Source organism: Scyliorhinus torazame, chromosome 6, assembly GCF_047496885.1.
Source record: "Scyliorhinus torazame isolate Kashiwa2021f chromosome 6, sScyTor2.1, whole genome shotgun sequence".
Lineage (NCBI taxonomy): Eukaryota > Metazoa > Chordata > Chondrichthyes > Carcharhiniformes > Scyliorhinidae > Scyliorhinus > Scyliorhinus torazame.
In genome coordinates, this window is record NC_092712.1 from 227,463,303 (window position 1) to 227,481,103 (window position 17,801).

The 17,801-nt window shown below is 42.3% G+C and overlaps 1 protein-coding gene across 1 annotated transcript in view; it reads left to right on the forward strand.

The window, feature by feature from the left end:
• The window catches only part of med10 (mediator complex subunit 10), a 32,651-nt gene extending 15,299 nt beyond the window's left edge, over positions 1-17,352 (forward strand). The window contains exons 3-4 of the mRNA XM_072509490.1: positions 5,047-5,149; positions 16,317-17,352. Of these exons, the coding sequence (XP_072365591.1) occupies positions 5,047-5,149; positions 16,317-16,415 (202 nt within the window). The 3' untranslated portion in view covers positions 16,416-17,352. The remainder of the gene's footprint in view (positions 1-5,046; positions 5,150-16,316) is intronic.
• The last annotated feature ends 449 nt before the right edge of the window (positions 17,353-17,801 follow it).

Here is a 17,801-nt window from a genome sequence, read left to right on the forward strand (position 1 = left end):
AGGATGAGCTGTTGTCATAACAGTGGGTAAACCTTCTGCTTTAATTTGAGTAGTCAGATTTGTGATATCACCGGGATCACCAAAACATGTGGATGGGGTATGGGGTATCAGTTTTATATCTAATCTGAAGTATTGTCCCTCTAATGATGCAGCACACTCTTAGTACTGCACCAAGGTGTCCAGCTGTGCAGGAATAGGGCACAGATAAATGTTATGAATAATCTTAATTGTTGAGAAAGCCATGGGTTTCTTGGAGCAGTTTTAGCAAAGGAGATGTGGGAGTTTCATTCAAGATCAGTATGTTGTACTGATAATGGCAGACCATATTCTAGAAATACATGAAATACATACTACATGTATTCTAGAAATACATTTGGTCCAACCAGTCTGTATCAGCATTTTCCCTCCACAAACAACTAGTTCACATCACATTTATCTGCTTTGTCCCAATATCCATTTATCTGCTTTGTTCCAATATCCCTTCAACCTTGATTTCTTCAATCACCTATCCAATATAAACTGGAAAATTGTCATGAATTTCTGCTTCAATTATAAACCCAGGAAGTGAATTGTGAATTGCACAGCTTCAGAACTCCCAACGGAATTTCTATTGCTCTCTGTTCTAAATCTCTTGCATTTAATCTTGCATCATAACTCACTAGGACCAGAGGGAATGCATCCAAGGAAATGAGTGGAAATTATAGAGGCATTGGCCATAATTTGCCAATTCTCCATTCAGTGATGATGCTGGAGGATTTTAAAATTGCAAATATTGCACCCATGAGCAAAAAAGGTTTCAGGAAAATCCAGCAATTACAGGCCAGCCAGTTTAACCTCAGTGGAGGGAAAGCTTTTAAAACTGATAAGTCGGGACAAAATTAATAGTAACTTTTGCAAATGTGGTTTAATTAAGGAAAGACAACATGGTATTGTTAAGGGCGAATTATGTTTAACTAACATGTTCAAGGCAACTCAGAAATTGGAGGACTGAAAAGTACCAATGTAGCCTTATTCCTTATATGGTTCAGATTATCAATGAAGCACTTAAATTATGACTTCAGTGCATGTAATGTAAGACTGGTGTACTGTCGTTTTTATAATTTTGATTTAACATTATCCTTCCTTTAATAAGCTGTCTCCCACTTACCTGTTACCTGCTGAATTTGTTTGTCTATTTTTGTTCCTGCCTTATTCTTATTTTTGCACGTTTTGACTTGATTACTGTGTATATGAATATTTTGATGCATGTCGTGCTGCAATTTAGCCTTCAGGCTGCAAACGGGTTTCTTGAATAAAGTACCATTATAGCTTGTTGTTGTGGTCACAACGGGTCAATGAGGGGAATGTAGTTGTATGTGAACTTTGGGGCAGCACGGTAGCATAGTGGTTAGCGCAATTGCTTCACAGCTCCAGGGTCCCGGGTTCGATTCCCGGCTTGGGTCACTGTCTGTGCGGAGTCTGCACGTTCTCCCCGTGTGTGCGTGGGTTTCCTCCGGGTGCTCCGGTTTCCTCCCACAGTCCAAAGATGTGCAGGGTTAGGTGGATTGGCCATGCTAAATTGCCCTTAGTGTCCAAAATTGCCCTTAGCGTTGGTGGAGTGGGGTTACTGGGTTATGGGGATAGGGTGGTGTGGGCTTGGGTAGGGTGCTCTTTCCAAGAGCCGGTGCAGACTCGATGGGCCGAATGGCCTCCTTCTGCACTGTAAATTCTATCTATCTATGAACTCCAAAAGACATTTGAGTAAATGCCACACAATAGACCTGTGAGCAAAATTAGAGTTCATGGTGTCATATGAGAGAACCTTTAAGAAATGGGTGTTTATAAATGGGTATGTATATAAATATCTGTAGTGAGTACCTTTAAGAGATAGGTGTTTACTACTGCAGTGATGTCAGAGAGTGGGTGGAGCTGGGCTGTCTCAGCTTTTTACTTTCGTTTTTGAGCAGGCTGCAGGGTGTGTTTTAGTTTCGTTTTCAGAGCTGGATAGCTGCTGTCACAGCCAGAAGGTGTATGAATCTCTCATCTAAAGACTAAATCGATCCTGGTGATTTAAAACTAATAACAGTAGTGACTTTAACCTGATGTGCTTCTGATCAAAGGTGTTTTAAGACGTATGGATGTTAAAAAGGAAAGCTTAAAGGTTTACTTAGTGTTGTAGTCTTTGGGGGTTGTATTTGGATTAATGGTTGCTAAGATGTTCACTATGTTTTAAAAAGGTTAACTTGAGTTCATAAAATAAACATTATTTTGCTTTAAAAAATACTTTTCCATTTCTGCTCTACCACACCTGTAGAGTGGGCTGTGTGCTCCCCATACCACAATCTAGTAAACGTTGTGGGTCAGGTGGACGCCATGATACACTTTGGGGTTCTCTAAACCCTGGCCCATAACAGTAGAATAAAAGGGACAGTAGCAACATGGAGATGTGGAAACAATAATGGGGAACATTTGTTTTTGGGACTGGAGGAAGGTTTATAGTGGGGTTCCCCAGACTTTGGTGTTGGGATCCTTGCTTTTGATAGATATAAATTAATGACCTAGACTTTGGTGTTCAGGGCACAATTTTAAAATTTGTGGATGGCAACATTTAGAAGTATTGTGAACTGAGGAGTACAGTATTAAACTTCCAAAGGACATAAACAGGTTAGTGAAATGGGTGGACAAATGGCAGATGAAATTGAATGCAGAGAAGTGTGAAGTGATTTATTTTTGAGAAGAACGGAGTAGCGATATAAAATATAAGGTACAATTATATATGGGATCCAGGAGCAGAGGGATCTGTGGGTGTATGTGCACAAATCATTTGAAGGTGGCAGAACAGGTGAAGAAAGCTGTTAATAAAGCTTAAGGGTCCTGGGATTTCTAAATAAGGGAAGAGTATGATGAATCTGTATGAAACAGACTCGGCAGTTAAGTTGCAATCAGTTCTGGGCACCACACTTTAGGAAGAATGTGAAGACATTAGAGAAGGTGTAGAAAAGATTTATTAGAATTGTTTTGAGGATGAAGCACATTGGTTACACAGATTGGAGCCGCTGGGGCTGTTCTCATGGGAGAAGAGTAGGTTGAGAGCAGATTTGATAGAGGTATTCGAAGTCATGACTAGTGTGGACAAAATAGATGGGGAGAAATGTTCCATTGGTGGAAGAATTGGGAACCAGAATACATCAATTCAAGGTGATTAGCAAAAGCAGCAGCAACAACATTTGGAAAAACGTTTTAGTGAGTGGTTAGGATCTAGAATGAGCTTTCTGAGAATGCGATGGAGGCAGATTCACTGTGGCGTTCAAAAGAGAATTGGATCATTATCTGAAGAGGAATTATTTGTAGCACTATGGAGAAAGGGCGGAAGTGGTACTAGATGAACTGCTCTTTCAGAGAATTGATGTAGACAAGATGGGCCGAATGGCCACTATTTGTGCTGTGCAACCATTTTGATTCTGTGATCTCTTGCCATTGAACTACCGGACAGGTCTGCTTCATCTATCCTACCCCAACCTTTCACAATTTTCGAAATAGTCAATATGCATTGTCCTATGTTTCTATTTCCTCATACTAAGCAGCTTCCCACTGAACTTGTGATGCTCACTTTCTGATCCCCTCGGAATTCTTATTTGGTGGAGCCCAATACCGCGCACAAATCGGGTCTTGCGGTTTTCTGAAGATTTATCATCGCCTCTTAACTAGTATATCTACATAACTTACAATAAAGATTAGAATTGTATTAGCATTTCTTACAGCTGTATTAATCTTGGGTGCTGGCTTTTGTGAAGCTGTTGTCCCTCAAATTCTTCAACTCTATGGCACTGTGACTACTCTTTTTCAGAATATAAGTGCTATTTTTTAACCAATATGTATCACCTTGCACTTACCAATATTGACTTCCATCTGTTTGTTTATCCTGCCACTTCGGTTTGAAAACGTTGTCAGTTTATGTAACTATTTTGTCAGTACAGTAGCACGTTTCCTGTTCAGATGTAGCCTCATCTGTTTCAGAACTGTTGCCAGTGCTCAACAAAGTGGAATCCCTCATCCTGATGTTGCTGCTTTAGCCATGCATTCATTTTCTCCAGCTTTCTGTCCTTCCCTGTTCTGGCATGTAGTTTGGAGAATAATTGTGTGGATAGACACCCATGAGCTTCCAATCTTGTTTGCTCATCTAAATTAGTTTCATGGGACCTCAACAACAACTTCTATTTAAGAAAAATAAATTGGGTGCTCAGCAAGGGAATGAGGTGGAATGAGCAGAGTGTTGACTAGGTGTGTTCAGCAAAGATAAAATGGAGGGTGAGGGGGAAGAGACTGGTTCAAGTCTAGGTTGGAATGGGGTTGATTTAGCTTGATAGGCAGGGCAAAGAGGGAAGCAGCATGGATAATGAATTCATGGTGTATCTCATGCTAAATGAGAAATCGATCAGATAATTGAAGAGAAGCCAAGGGTTAATGTTGCTGTCCTAGATGATAAGTAGGTGGTATTGGCACATGAAAGTGTATGGTAGAATGAATGGTAGAGCATGTTGTGCTCTAACCAGCTTCGGTGACAGATTGCTAAGACATTTGTACACCTGGATACAATTACATGTTTGAACCCTTTGGAATTGTGGGACAGAACATGCAGCTTGCTCCAAATAGAAATGGATGGGAGGAAATTAAGATGAGAGGTTAAGGACATTAAAGGCATGGGTAGAAATTAACTAAGTAAATCAACAGCTGCAGAAGTATCCCAGTGAATGGAGGTGCTAAGTTTAGGCAGTTGGGGATTTTGGGTGTGGGGAGCAGTGATGGTGTATGGCAAACTTTTTTTTCCTGTTGGAGTGGACGGAGGAAGTAATAGAGTTTGAAGTGGATGGGGAATTTGGGCAATGGATGTCAAGGAATAATCAGACATTGTCCCATCATTGATGGAGACTCAACTTCTGTTTCTTGAAGTTTTGAGTTCCAATATCTAGGGACTCTGATTCTTTTTCTGCAGGATTATTTGGGAATATTTAGGAAAATGACACAACAGCATGTAGTGTTATCTCAAATTATTCATTTTGAACGCAGGTACATTGATCAAGGCCGAAATCCTCAACTTTACACCAAAGAATGCCTGGAGAGAGCCTTAGCCAAGAATGAACAAGTCAAAGGAAAAATTGACACATTGAAGGTAGACAATCTAAGGAATTTATTTGTCAACTGCCTTCGTTTGCGATATATGGGAAAAACATTCTAACCTTACCTACAGTGTCAACGTAATGGTTTGTAAATGGGAAATAATGAGAAGAATCTTTAGGAAATGGTAAGACTCTTGATTAGTGTACTATTAGAATGGTGCAGGATTTTGTCCGGAGGTGGAAATTAGACTATTTTTGTTCGAAGCAAAAGCTGAGAACACATTGAATTCCTAAGTAATAACCCAAATAGCCTTTTTTCATTGCTATTTTTAACACATATATAGATTTGTTATATCTGAAGTTTAATAAAGCAGCTGGTGTGAACCTGATGATTGAAGCTAACATATGCTTAATTGTGGTTCAACCGCAAGGAAAATTAGCAGAGAAGGGTTACGAATGTGAATCTCAAGGCATTGAAGACCAAGTGAAGGTATATTATGATCTTGGTTGAAACCAGTACTTAAAAATAAATTAATAAATCACGGTTATTTATGGAGGGTGAAGCCACAAGATTCCACGGTTTAAAACAATGTTTTCATAGAATAATTTTGCTGCACAAAAGTCAAACTAAGAAACACTGGGTAACCCTATCTTAGGGAACCATCTTTACTCTAAAACACAGAACTAGTATAAGTCAAATGTGAATTAACAGGCAACTGTATTATAAACTATGAATTGCATATTACCTGGCAGATGCAACTAAGACAAAATGTTATAAATGGGTTCAACAGTCCACTCCGCATTTATGTAATCGATCTCAATCAAAAGTCTTCAAAACTCTGTCTGCGTTATGATGAATTTCAGCTCCTAGAAATTTAGAATTTATCTTGATCCTAAGCCGACAACAGCATAGAATCATTCCGAGCTCTTCGGGCAAAGTATACATCAAAATGGTACACGTTTGCAGAATCCCCTCAACATTGCTTATCACAATCTTGGATGGTTTACATCCACTAATATTGTCTTCAAGTAATAGAAACAGCTGCAAACAGCTACTCCGTTGCTTATTCTCAGCTTTCGGAATAAGCCTCTATCTACAACCAGCCTGTACTGCACCACTAGATGCATCATTTACACATACTGGCCTCTGGCTCCTGTCTCCTTTTACATAGTTTCAGCAAGAAGTTTTGGTTTCTATCCTCAGTTTTAGTCTTCGTTTCTTTAGCACCTGGGAGAGTTGGCTTCCCTTATTGGTTTCCCTCTGTCTCAAAGAGTTTGCCCACAGATTCTATCACAATATCATTTCATAGTTTAATAGGCAAGCAAGTTGTCTTGCTTGCTGGTTTTGAAGAAAGTGCGGAGAACCATTTGAATGCTTACAAGGGGAAGTGGGTGTTTGTGACAAAGGAAATACTTGGTCACCATATTTTCTTGCTTGAAAGAAAGGTAGAGATGGTGGAAAGTGGATAAGCACAGATAAAGATGAGAAGCAAAGGAAAGATGTTGAGAATGTAAATTAAGATGAGGCAAAGAACTCCTTGTGAAGTAAACAATGGAAATGGAAGACGTAACAAATTGCCCTTCGTTATATGAAAAGAAAACTGAAAATTAAGAAATTGGAAACTGGTGAACAAGAACAAGATTGCAGGGAGGGAAGAACCCTGAAATGAAATGAAAATCGCTTATTGTCACAAGTAGGCTTCAAATGAAGTTACTGTGAAAAGCCCCTAGTCGCCACATTCCGGCGCCTGTTCGGGGAGGCTGTTACGGGAATTGAACCGTGCTGCTGGCCTGCCTTGGTCTGCTTTCAAAGCCAGTGATTTAGCCCAGTGTAGGGGAAAGCTTGCAAAAAAGTGGAATTTAAATTCGCTAAATATGTAATTAAAGAAAGCTAGTCTCGGTAATGGTGATCACAAACCCATTGTTGATTGTGGAAGAACTCATCTGGTTCATTCATGTTCTTTAGGGAAGGAAATCCGCTGTCCTTACCCAGCCTGGCCTACATGTAATTCCAAACCCATAGCAATGTGGTTGACTCTTAATTCCCTCTGAAATGGGCTAGCAATTCATTTGTATCAAACTACTACAAAATTTGCAAAAAGTAATGATTCTGGATAGATCACCTGGCATCGACCTTGCCACTGGAAATGTCAACGGAAAGGCCAACCTTGCAAAGCCCACTGTTCTGACATTTGGGTCAGTACCAAAATTGGAGAGCTGCCTCAGAGATATAGGTAATACTCACCGAATCCTACCTTAGAGACAACATCATCACCTACCCTTGGCATGCCCTGTTCACCAATAGGACAGACTCACCAGAGGTGGTGGCATTGTGGTACACAATTCAATTCTGGATTCCATGAGGTCTCACGACAGGTGAAACAAGGGAAAGTTGATTGCCCACCTACCATCTCCTGCGCGCCTCAGCTAATGAATCAGTACTGTTTCATGTTGAATGCCACAGTTGAGAAAGCACTGGGAGTGGCAAGGGCACAGCATGTACTCTGGGCCGGAGACTACAATGTGTATCACTAAGAGTGGCTTGGCAGCGCCACTGCTTACCTAGCTGGCTGAATTCTAAAAGAGACAGCTGCTAGATAGATCTGTGGCTGATGGTGTGGGAACCGACAACAGGATCAAATCTACTCGTCCTCACCAATTTATCTGTCGCAGGCGCATCGTCAGTGGGCAGTCCAGGACCAGCACCAGGCATACATAAAAATCAGATGTGAACCTAGTGACGGTATGCAAAACTACAAAACCTGCATGCAAAACTACAAAAACAACATGTGATAAACCGAGCGAAGTGATCCCAGAACTAACGGGTCAGATTTGAGCTCCGCAGTCCTGCCACACTGCTGTGAATAGTGGTGGGCAGTTGAACAAATAACAGAAGGAGGAGGCTCTTCAAATATCCCCATCCTCAATGATGGGGGAGCCTGGTACAGCAGTCAAAAGACCATGCTGAAGAATTTGCAATAATCTTCAGCCAGAAGTGTTGAGTGATCCATCTCTGCCTCATTGAATCATTCAGTACAGAAGAGTCCCTTCGGCCCATCAAGCTTGCACCAACAAAAAGAACAAATGAGTAATCCACATTAATCCCACTTCCCAGCCTTTGGACCATGAGTGCTCCTCCTGAGGTCCCAGCATCGCAGGCGCCAGCCTTCATCAATTCTATTGTGTTATTTGGGTGGCACTCTGGCACAATGGTTAGCACTGCTGCCTCAGCTCCAGGGACCAGGTTCCTTTGTGGCGTTTCCACTTCCTCTTCGTGGGCTTCCTCCGGGTGCTCCGGTGTCCAAAAATATGCAGGTTAGGTGGATTGGCCATGCTAATTGCCCTTAGTGTCCAAAAGGTTAGGTGGGGTTACGGGGGTAGGGAGGGGGCGTGGTCTTAAGTAGGGTGCTCTTTCCAAGGGCTAGTGCAGCTCGATGGGCTGAATGGCCTCCTTCTGCACTGTAAATTCTATGATTTTATTCACTCCACATAGTCTAGACTTTGCTAAAGCCATTGGGTACTGCAAAGGCGATGAGCCCTGACACCATTCCAACAATAGTACTGAAGACCTGGACTGCAGAATTAGCTGTGCTCTTAGCAAAGATATTCCTGTACAGTTACAATACCGGCATCAAACCAGTAATGTGGAGAACAGTCCAGATATGTCCTGTCCACAAAAAGCAGGACCAATCCAATCTGGCCAGTTACCACCACATCGGTCTACTCTTGATCAGCAAAGTGTTGAAAGGGGTCGTCGACATGCAATCAACTGGCACTTGGCATCAATAACCGCTCACTGACGCACAGTGTGCCAGGATCACTCGGTTCCTAAACTCATTGCAGCCTTAGTCCAAACATGGGCAAAAGAGTTGAACTAGAGATCAAGTAAGTGACCTTCCTTGAAATCAAGGCAACTTTGACTAAGTATGTCATTAAGGGACCCAAGCAAAACTGGAGTCAATGGGAATCAGGAAGAGAACTCTCCACTGGTTGATGCCTTACCTAGCACAAAGGAAGATGGTCATTGTTGTTGGAGATCAATCATTTCAGGTCTAGAACATCGGTGCAGGAGTTGCTCAGAGTAGTGTCCTAGGCCCAACCATATTCAGCTGCTTCATCAATGATCATCTCTCCAGCAAAAGATCAGAAGTGGGAATGTTCGCTGATGATTGCACAAAGTTTCATACCCTTCACAACCACTCAGGTATTGAAACAGTCTGTGTCTATATGCAACAAGATCCGGACAACATTCAGGCTTCAGCAGAAGTAGCATATAACATTCATACCACACAAGTGCAAGAAAATGGTCATCTCTAATGAGAATGCAACCATTTCTCCTCTGTGGAATTTCCATTGCAGAATCCCCTAATATGAACATACAGGGGGAGGGGGGTCTGAGGCAAGAAATTCTGCAGCGAGTAACTCGCCCGACTCCCCAAAGCCTGTCCACCATCTACAAGGCACAAGTCGGGGGTGTGATGGAATACTCTCCACTTGTCTGGATGAGTGCAGCTCTAACAGCAAGAATCTCAGCACTATGCAGGACAAGCATCCTGCTTGATTGGATCCCCTTCCACCACTTCCTCGCTCCACCACCAGTGCATAGTGTCAGCAGCGTGTACCATCTGCAAGATACACTGCGGCAACTCACCAAGGCTTCTTTAACAGCAAGTTCCAAACCCACGATCGCTACCACCTAGAAGAACAATGGTAGCAGATGCATTGAACAGCACCACCTGCAAGTTCCCCTCCAAACAAAGCACCTTCCTGACATAGAACTATATCGCCATTAGTTCACTGTCACGTGAGTCAAAATCCTGGAACACCCTCTCTCTGTGGATAGCTGCAGCACATGGACTGTAGTGGTTCAAGAAGGCAGCTCATCATCTTCTTGAGGGCGATTAGGGATGGGCATTAAAAGTGCTGGCCTAGCCAGCAATGCCCATGTTCTGTGAAAGAATAAAACAAAAACTGGAGATCATTCAAAATTCTGTCTGTACAAATCTCAATTTTCATGAATCTGCCCCCATGTTCTGAGGCCTAAATTGGCTCCCAGTCTGGTAACCATTCAATTTTAAATTATCATCTTTGTTTTCAAATCCCTCCATATCCTCTCTGTCTCTCTAACTATCTGCAGCCTACATCTCAGATATCTGTGCTCCTCCAATTCTGATCTCTGATTTCAATCACTCCACCATTAGTGGCCATGCTCTAACAGGTATACCTTTTTGGATACTGTTTGTGGGTGTGTGGGGGGGGGGGGGGGGGTAGCCTCTCAGTGGAAAACAACAGCAACCAGAACAATGGCACCATAACTGGCTCTGTTGCTCAGCAGGGGAGGGCAAAGTGCAGGAGAGCGATAGTTATAGGGGACTCTATAGTAAGGGGCACAGATAGGCGCTTCTGTGGAAGTGAAAGAGACTCCAGGATGGTGTTGCCTCCCTGGTGTCAGCGTCAAGGATGTCTCTGCATAGGACATCCTGAAGGGGGAGGGTGAACAGCCAGAGGTCGTAGTACACATGTGATGAGGTCCCGCAGAAGGAGTTCAGGGAGTTGGGCAGTAAGCCAAGAAGCAGGACCTCTAGGGTTGTAATCTCAGGATTACTCCCTGTGCCAGTGAGGCTAGAAATAGGAGGCTAGTGCAGCTAAACACGTGGCTAAACCAGTGGTGTAGGAGGGAGGGTTTTGGATCTCTTCCGGGGCAGGTGCGACCTGTACAAGAAGGACAGGTTGCATCTAAACTCGGGTACCAATATCCTGGCTGAGAGGTTTGCTAGAATCACTCGATGATTTAAACTAATATGGCAGGGGGGTGGGAACCAGCGCGTTAGCTTAGAAGGTGTCATAACTGAAGGGAAATAGAGAACAAAAATAATAGAACATCACCCTCGGGCAGAGCAAAAAAGGTGACAAGTGTGAGAAGGGAGGTGGTCAATGCAGGACTGAGGGTATTATACCTTAAACGTGCGCAGTATACGGAACAAGGTAAATGAGCTTGTTGCGCACATTGAAATTGGCTGGTATGATGTTGTGGGCATCACAAGAGACGTGGCTGCAAGGGGATCAGGGCTGGGATCTAAATATACAAGGATATGTGTCCTATCGAAAGGACAGGCAGTTGGGCAAAGGGGGCAGGGTTGCATTGTTAGTAAGGAATGAAGTTAAATCGATAGCAAGGAGCGATATAGAATAAGAAGGCATGGAATCTCTGAGTAGAGTTGAGGAATCGCAAAGGTAAAAAGACCCTGATGGGAGTTATGTATAAGCCCCCGAGCAGTAGTCGGGATGTGGGGCAGAAAATAAATCAGGTGATAGGGAAAGCATGTAAAAAGGCAATATTACAATAATCATAGCGACTTCATTATGCACGTGGACTGGGAAAATCAGGTTGGTAGTGGATCCCAGAAAAAGGAATTTGTGGAATGTTTTAAGAGATGTTTTTTTGGAGCTGTCATGTGAGAGTACCTTTAAGAAATGGATGTTTAAGCAATGTACCTTTAAGAAATGGAGCTGATCATATTACTGAAGTTCTGTCAGAGGGTGGGTGGAGCTGAGCTCACTTCTGCTTTCGGTTTCAGTTTGAGGAGAAAGCTGGGAGTGTGTTTTGCTGTGAGCTGCAGGACGAAACAGCTGGTCTGTTGATGTCTGCAAATCCAAAGACTATAAATATATTGAATGTAACCTCATGTCTGTTTTTGAAAGGTTGTAGTCCTTTGGATATTTAAAGGAACAGTTTGAAGGATTATTTAGTGTTATCTTTGAAGTAATGGGTGTTAAGATATTCAATGTTTGTTTTTAAAAGGTTAACTTGAGTTCATTGAATAAACTGTTTTGTTTTAAAAACCATTTGTCCATAATTGCTGTATTACACCTGGAGTGTACGCCATGTGCTTCCCACACCACAATCTATTAAGTTGTGGGTCGGTTGAACTCCATGAAACACTTTGGGGTTCTGTAAACCCGGAACCATAACCGAGCAGCTTGTGGTAGAGCCCAATAGGGCACCAAGCAATTCTGGATTTGGTGATGTGTAATGAGGCAGACTTGATTAGGGATCTTAAGGTGAAGGAACTCTTGGGGAGCAGTGACCACAATATGATAGAATTTACCCTGCAGATTGAGGTGTCACTCCTCAAGTGCCCCTATGTGGTTGGTATCCAATTTCGTTTGGTGATGCTTATGCAAAACACCTTTATATTTTACGCTGTTAAAAGATGCTACATAAATACAACTTGTTGACTCAAATGGTTATTTTACAGTAATATCTAATTCCAATTTAAGACTCATCTACTGCTGTGTACCATTTTGCATCTTTTGAGTTAAAAAAGGAAATCTCAATGGAAACAAATTGGAGCGTAGAATCTGGCGTTGGCATTGAATTATGCAGCAGCACATAGCTAACAGAGTCCAGACGTTTCTTATTTAATTGAGGTCAGTGTGCACTGGAAAGAACAGCACTATGTTTTGAAAATTTGTATTGATATTCATTGTTAAACGTTTACAGCTTTTCAAAGCTGTGAATTCGAAAAATGTTAAGCGTTGATAATTTTGCACTGATTTTGTTACCTATTTGGGTTTTTTTTGGTTAGATTGAGTTTTGCTTTTAAGGAATGCTGCCACAGAAACTTGAAGTTCTGTAATACTGTCTTTCCAGTGTCATGGCTGCAGCTATCCACCAAAGCTATTTAATATTTAGGAACACTCCCATACACTTAATCTTTGCACTTTAGTAAGCACAGATGTCTCAAAGAAACAAATTCATGGTGTAGTGTAACATACATGCCCAAACAAATTGAGAATACAAGATGTGATGATAATGTCCTTGTAATCTATCTCTGTAAAATAGTGACCTGAATCTTGTGATATGGGGAGAAAATAATTCGAATTAATTTGCTGATGTGCAACTGGACCATGAGGAAGTCCTGTGCGTGCACATGGTACTTAAGCAGGAAATTTAAACTTTGATTGTTGGTTTTACGCTGCACAAATTGCTGTGCGATTCGATCTCGTGGGATTAGAGCCACAGCGATTTGTTTTCTTTGTGCAATACATCGCCTGTTTTTTGCAGAGTCAAGAGCTTTTCCCAACAAGTTTAAAGTTAAGGTGGCTTGTCCATGCTAAATTGCCGCTTAGCGTCCAGGGAGGTGCATGTTGGGTTATGGGGTTACGGATTTAGGGGCGAGTGGGCATGGGTAAAGTGCTCATTCGAAGGGTTGGTGCAGACCTGATGGGCCGAATGGCCTCCTGCACTGTAGGGATTCTAAGCCTACTCCAAACATCATCTAAGTAAATCAAAAGCATTCCAGCACCCACAGCAACCCTGACGATGTTCCCAAGCCCTTACCACCTATACTGAAGATCCTCCTCCACTAGTGCTTGGTGCTCCCTTTCCCCCAACTCACCTTCCAGAATCCCTGGCTAATTTCAGGAGAGTCAACATTGTTGGGTGGAGTGCAGGAAGAGGTAATGAGCATGGATGTGGTATATCTGGATTTCCAGAAAGCTTTTGACAAGGTGCCACACAAAAGGTTGCTGCATAAACTAAAGATGCATGGCATTGAGGGTAAAGTGGTAGCATGGGTAGAGGATTGGTTAACTAACAGAAAGCAGAGAGTGGGGATAAATGGGTGTTTCTCTGGTTGGCAACCTGTAACTAGTGGGGTCCCTCAAGGATCAGTGTTGGGCCCGCAGTTGTTCACAATTTACATAGACGATTTGGAGTTGGGGACCAAGTGCAATGTGTCAAAGTTTGCAGACGACACTAAGATGAGTGGTAAAGCAAAAAGTGCAGAGGATACCGGAAGTCTGCAGAAGGATTTGGATAGGTTAGGTGAATTGGCTAGGGTCTGGCAGATGGAATTCAATGTTGCCAAGTGTGAGCCTATCCATTTTGGGAGGAATAACAGCAGAATGGATTATTATTTAAATGGTAAGATGTTAGAACATGCTGCTGTGCAGAGAGACCTGGGTGTGCTGGTGCACGAGTCGCAAAAAGTTGGTGTGCAGGTGCAACAGGTGATTAAGAAGGCTAATCGAGTTTTGTCTTTCGTTGCTAGAGGGATGGAGTTCAAGACTAGGGAGGTTATGCTGCAATTGTATAGGGTGTTGGTGAGGCCGCGTCTGGAGTATTGTGTTCAGTTTTGGTCTCCTTACCTGAGAAAGGACATATTGGCACTGGAGGGAGTGCAGAGGAGATTCACTTGGTTGATCCCAGAGTTGAGGGGATTAGATTATGACGAGAGGTTGAGTAGACTGGGACTGTACTCATTGGAGTTTAGAAGGATGCGGGGGGGGGGGGGGGGTCTTATTGAAACATATAAAATTATGAAGGGAATAGATAGGATAGATGCAGGCAGGTTGTTTCCACTGGTCGGGGAAAGCAGAACTAGGGGGCATAGCCTCAAAATAAGGGGAAGTAGATTTAGGACGGAGTGTAGGAGGAACTTCTTCACCCAAAGGGTTGTGAATCTCTGGAATTCCTTGCCCAGTGAAGCAGTTGAGGCTCCTTCTTTAAAGGTTTTTAAGAAAAAGATAGATACCTTTCTAAAGAATAAAGGGATTTGGGGATATGGTGTATGGGCCTGAAAGATCAGCCATGATCTCCTTAAATGGCGGAGCAGGCTCGAGGGGCCAGATGGCCTACTCCTGTTCCTAGTTCTTATGTTCTTATTTTCTGGGATTGGTGGGGGCGGGGGGGATGGAGGAACTTGGTGACCCATGTCTGGCTAAGGAAGTGGGGTGGTGTGGAATTGATGCTGGTGTAGGTTTGGTGGTTGATAGATGCATTTGGAAGGTGACAGCTCCATCCTGCTCCTTTGCTGACTGAAAGATCCTGGGCCTTTTCACTCCATCAGCAATTTCCCTGATCTGTTCCACTTTCTGTCATGCAACACCAGAACTAGTGTCATTAGAAGGAGAATGTCTGAGCAACAATGCATCATAATGTAGCAAGCATATTAGAGACAAATCTGTAGTATAAAGGAATAAGGCATTCGCAAGCGTCCTGGGTTCTGAATGCTGCTGTGACTGTCAATGTAATATAAAGGACAGAATTTCCTTTAGGCAATTGTGGCTTTGTACTTGCCTGTCACGAAGTGAACTGAACTGGAAAAAAAAAACATTCCTTTTCTAGTCAAATTGATATCATCCTGTTCTTGGTTGAGGCCAAGTTTCTGCCTAATTGCAATGCGGATGAGGGCATTCAATTGAATACTGTCCTGTATGACATTAAGTGTCTTAAGTGACAGGAGGAGATACTGGTATTCTGTAAGATTATGCAATCGTCAGTTAGTGCTTTACACATCTTTGAGATGCAACAAATTTTATTTGGAATAAATTCTCAACATTGATACATGTTGCATAGCATTTCTATTTGTTTCCTCTTCTGAAACAGGGTGTGGATCTACTGGCTGCTAAGTAGTTGAGGGTGGGAAGGGGGTGAGAATTGATTGTTCCAACCCAGATCTGTCACCTTAGAGCCTGCTACACCTGAAAAGACTCTACTCTGAAATGACCAGTGATGCAATGGAATTTAACTAAATGGATTACGTGGAGAGAAACACTGGTCTAAATTAGGCTATAAGCCTTTTCCTATTATGAAACATTTGATACTACGTAAACATTACCTGAATTTCTGTAGATAACATTGTTTCTATGCTGTGTATGCAGCTATTAAAGGAGAAACCACCCTTCTCCAGATCATCGCCAAAGCTGGTGTTTCCTCCTTTTCAATCCTTTTTTAAATTCTCCAACTTGCATTGTTATGCCGATGCTCATAAACTGGAAACAAGTGTCCAAGAATAGCTTGGGTTGATTAATTGCCTTTTTGTTTTGCACTGGGAATGAAACCTCAATGCCAATTGCTTTTTAAGCTAATGAAAATCTGGAAATTATAAACTCATCCTACTATTGAGATATTTTTGTGTAATTATTTCTCTCTGTATTGTTTTAAAAATTAAAAATGTCTTTAAAGCATTTTGCAACCATATTCTCGTAACATCAAGTATCAGTGAAAGTATTTATAAGTAATACAACCTGAAAATGATTGGTAGCAAGGATGATGTGGAGAGGTGGGCGGTGTTGATGTGATGGATGGAAAGTACGTGTATGTCCTTGATAGGGAGTTAAAATGAAAATGATGTCCTGAGGAATAAAAATAACAATCTTGTCATGGAAAAATGTTTTGCAAGTAGTCAATCTTTTTTTTTTTAACTGTTTCAGAAATTCAAGGGGCTTCTGATTCACGAACTGAGCAAAGTCTTTCCTGAAGAAATGTCCAAATACCGAGCTGTCCGATGTGAAGACCATCTGCCTACGTAGCTGGATCTGCTATATTCTATTTAGTGGAACTATACTGCTTCCTTTTTTTGGGAACCAACTGAATGTGGCTAACTTTTTGCAGCCTGAGAAATTCTTCTTTAATGCTTAAGAGGAATACATAGTCTGTTTCCTACACTAAAATGGACTTGAAAATAACTTGGAAAGAAGCAAATGCCTTTTTACTTTCTAGATGCATTAGTGCTTGGATTGAATGGGATTTAGTTTGTACATGTCACGTTATATGAAGACAAAATTACAATTGGATGGAAGATGTACTCAGTTGAACAGATTGAGATACTTTTGTATCAGTATACATACTTAATTTTGTATAGTGCTAGTCAGTGTAGCAATTTTTGGAACAAAAGTTCTTTGCTACCAGAATGCCTAAACCGTTTTTTGTTTAATCATACTTATTACCAACTGTACAATTTGTAAATGTCTTTAAAGGGGAAAAGAAGACCATAAGAATATTCAAAGCAAAAAAAAAGGCTTTATAGCTCAAAGTGCATACCATCCAGAATCTCTTTCGCACTATCTTAAATACTAATTTTCTTTCATGCTCTCCTGATGGTACCGAATCAAGCAGTGATGCTAATTATCGCTGAAACCTCAGTCTCACTGTTCACTAATTAATATTGCAGCATTTTAAAGGTGCCAGTCAACCCCAAACCATCATTTTCCAGTTCCAATGAAAAATAAATCATCCTGAAACATTAACTGTTTCTCTCCACAAATGCTGTCAGATCAGCTATTTTCTCTGAAAGCTCTACATACTGACTATCGAGGGGTTGGGGGAGGGGGGGGGGGGGGGGGAGGGGGGAGGAGGAGAAGAAGGCGAAGGTGTGGGGAGAGTATTTTTCTGGTCCTTGAGGTTTGTAAATTTTTATATGTCCTTAAGGCACATATGTTCATTGAAATAAAGTTTGATTTTTCCAAATACACTCGAGCCTTTTATTACCTATTAATATTGAGAGTCCTACTTCGAGACGCCGGAGGAGGCGTGGACCTTTATCCAGGCTGAAAGGTTGGACTCTGATTGAGGGTCGGTTGCGAGGGGATGTCGAGAGGGAATTGATGTGATTGTTGTGTTTTGGGGGGGGATGTTCTGTTCTGTTTGGTACTGGGTTTTTTTGGGTGTGGTAGGGTGAAATGGTTTGTAGTGGGGGTTTAGTGAGAGTGTGGGTGTCGGTCGTTGGAAGAGGGGACCCCATTGGGGAGGGGAGAGGGGGGGCTCGAGGTGGGGGAGCTGGGATCAGACTGCGAAAGGGAGCTACGGCAGAGGGGGCGGGGCCGGCTTGGTGGAAAGCGTGGGCTTTTTCCCGAGCGAGGGAAGGGAGGGGGCGGGGTTGGGGGGAGGGGTGGTGCTGGAGAGGAATGCCCGCTGAT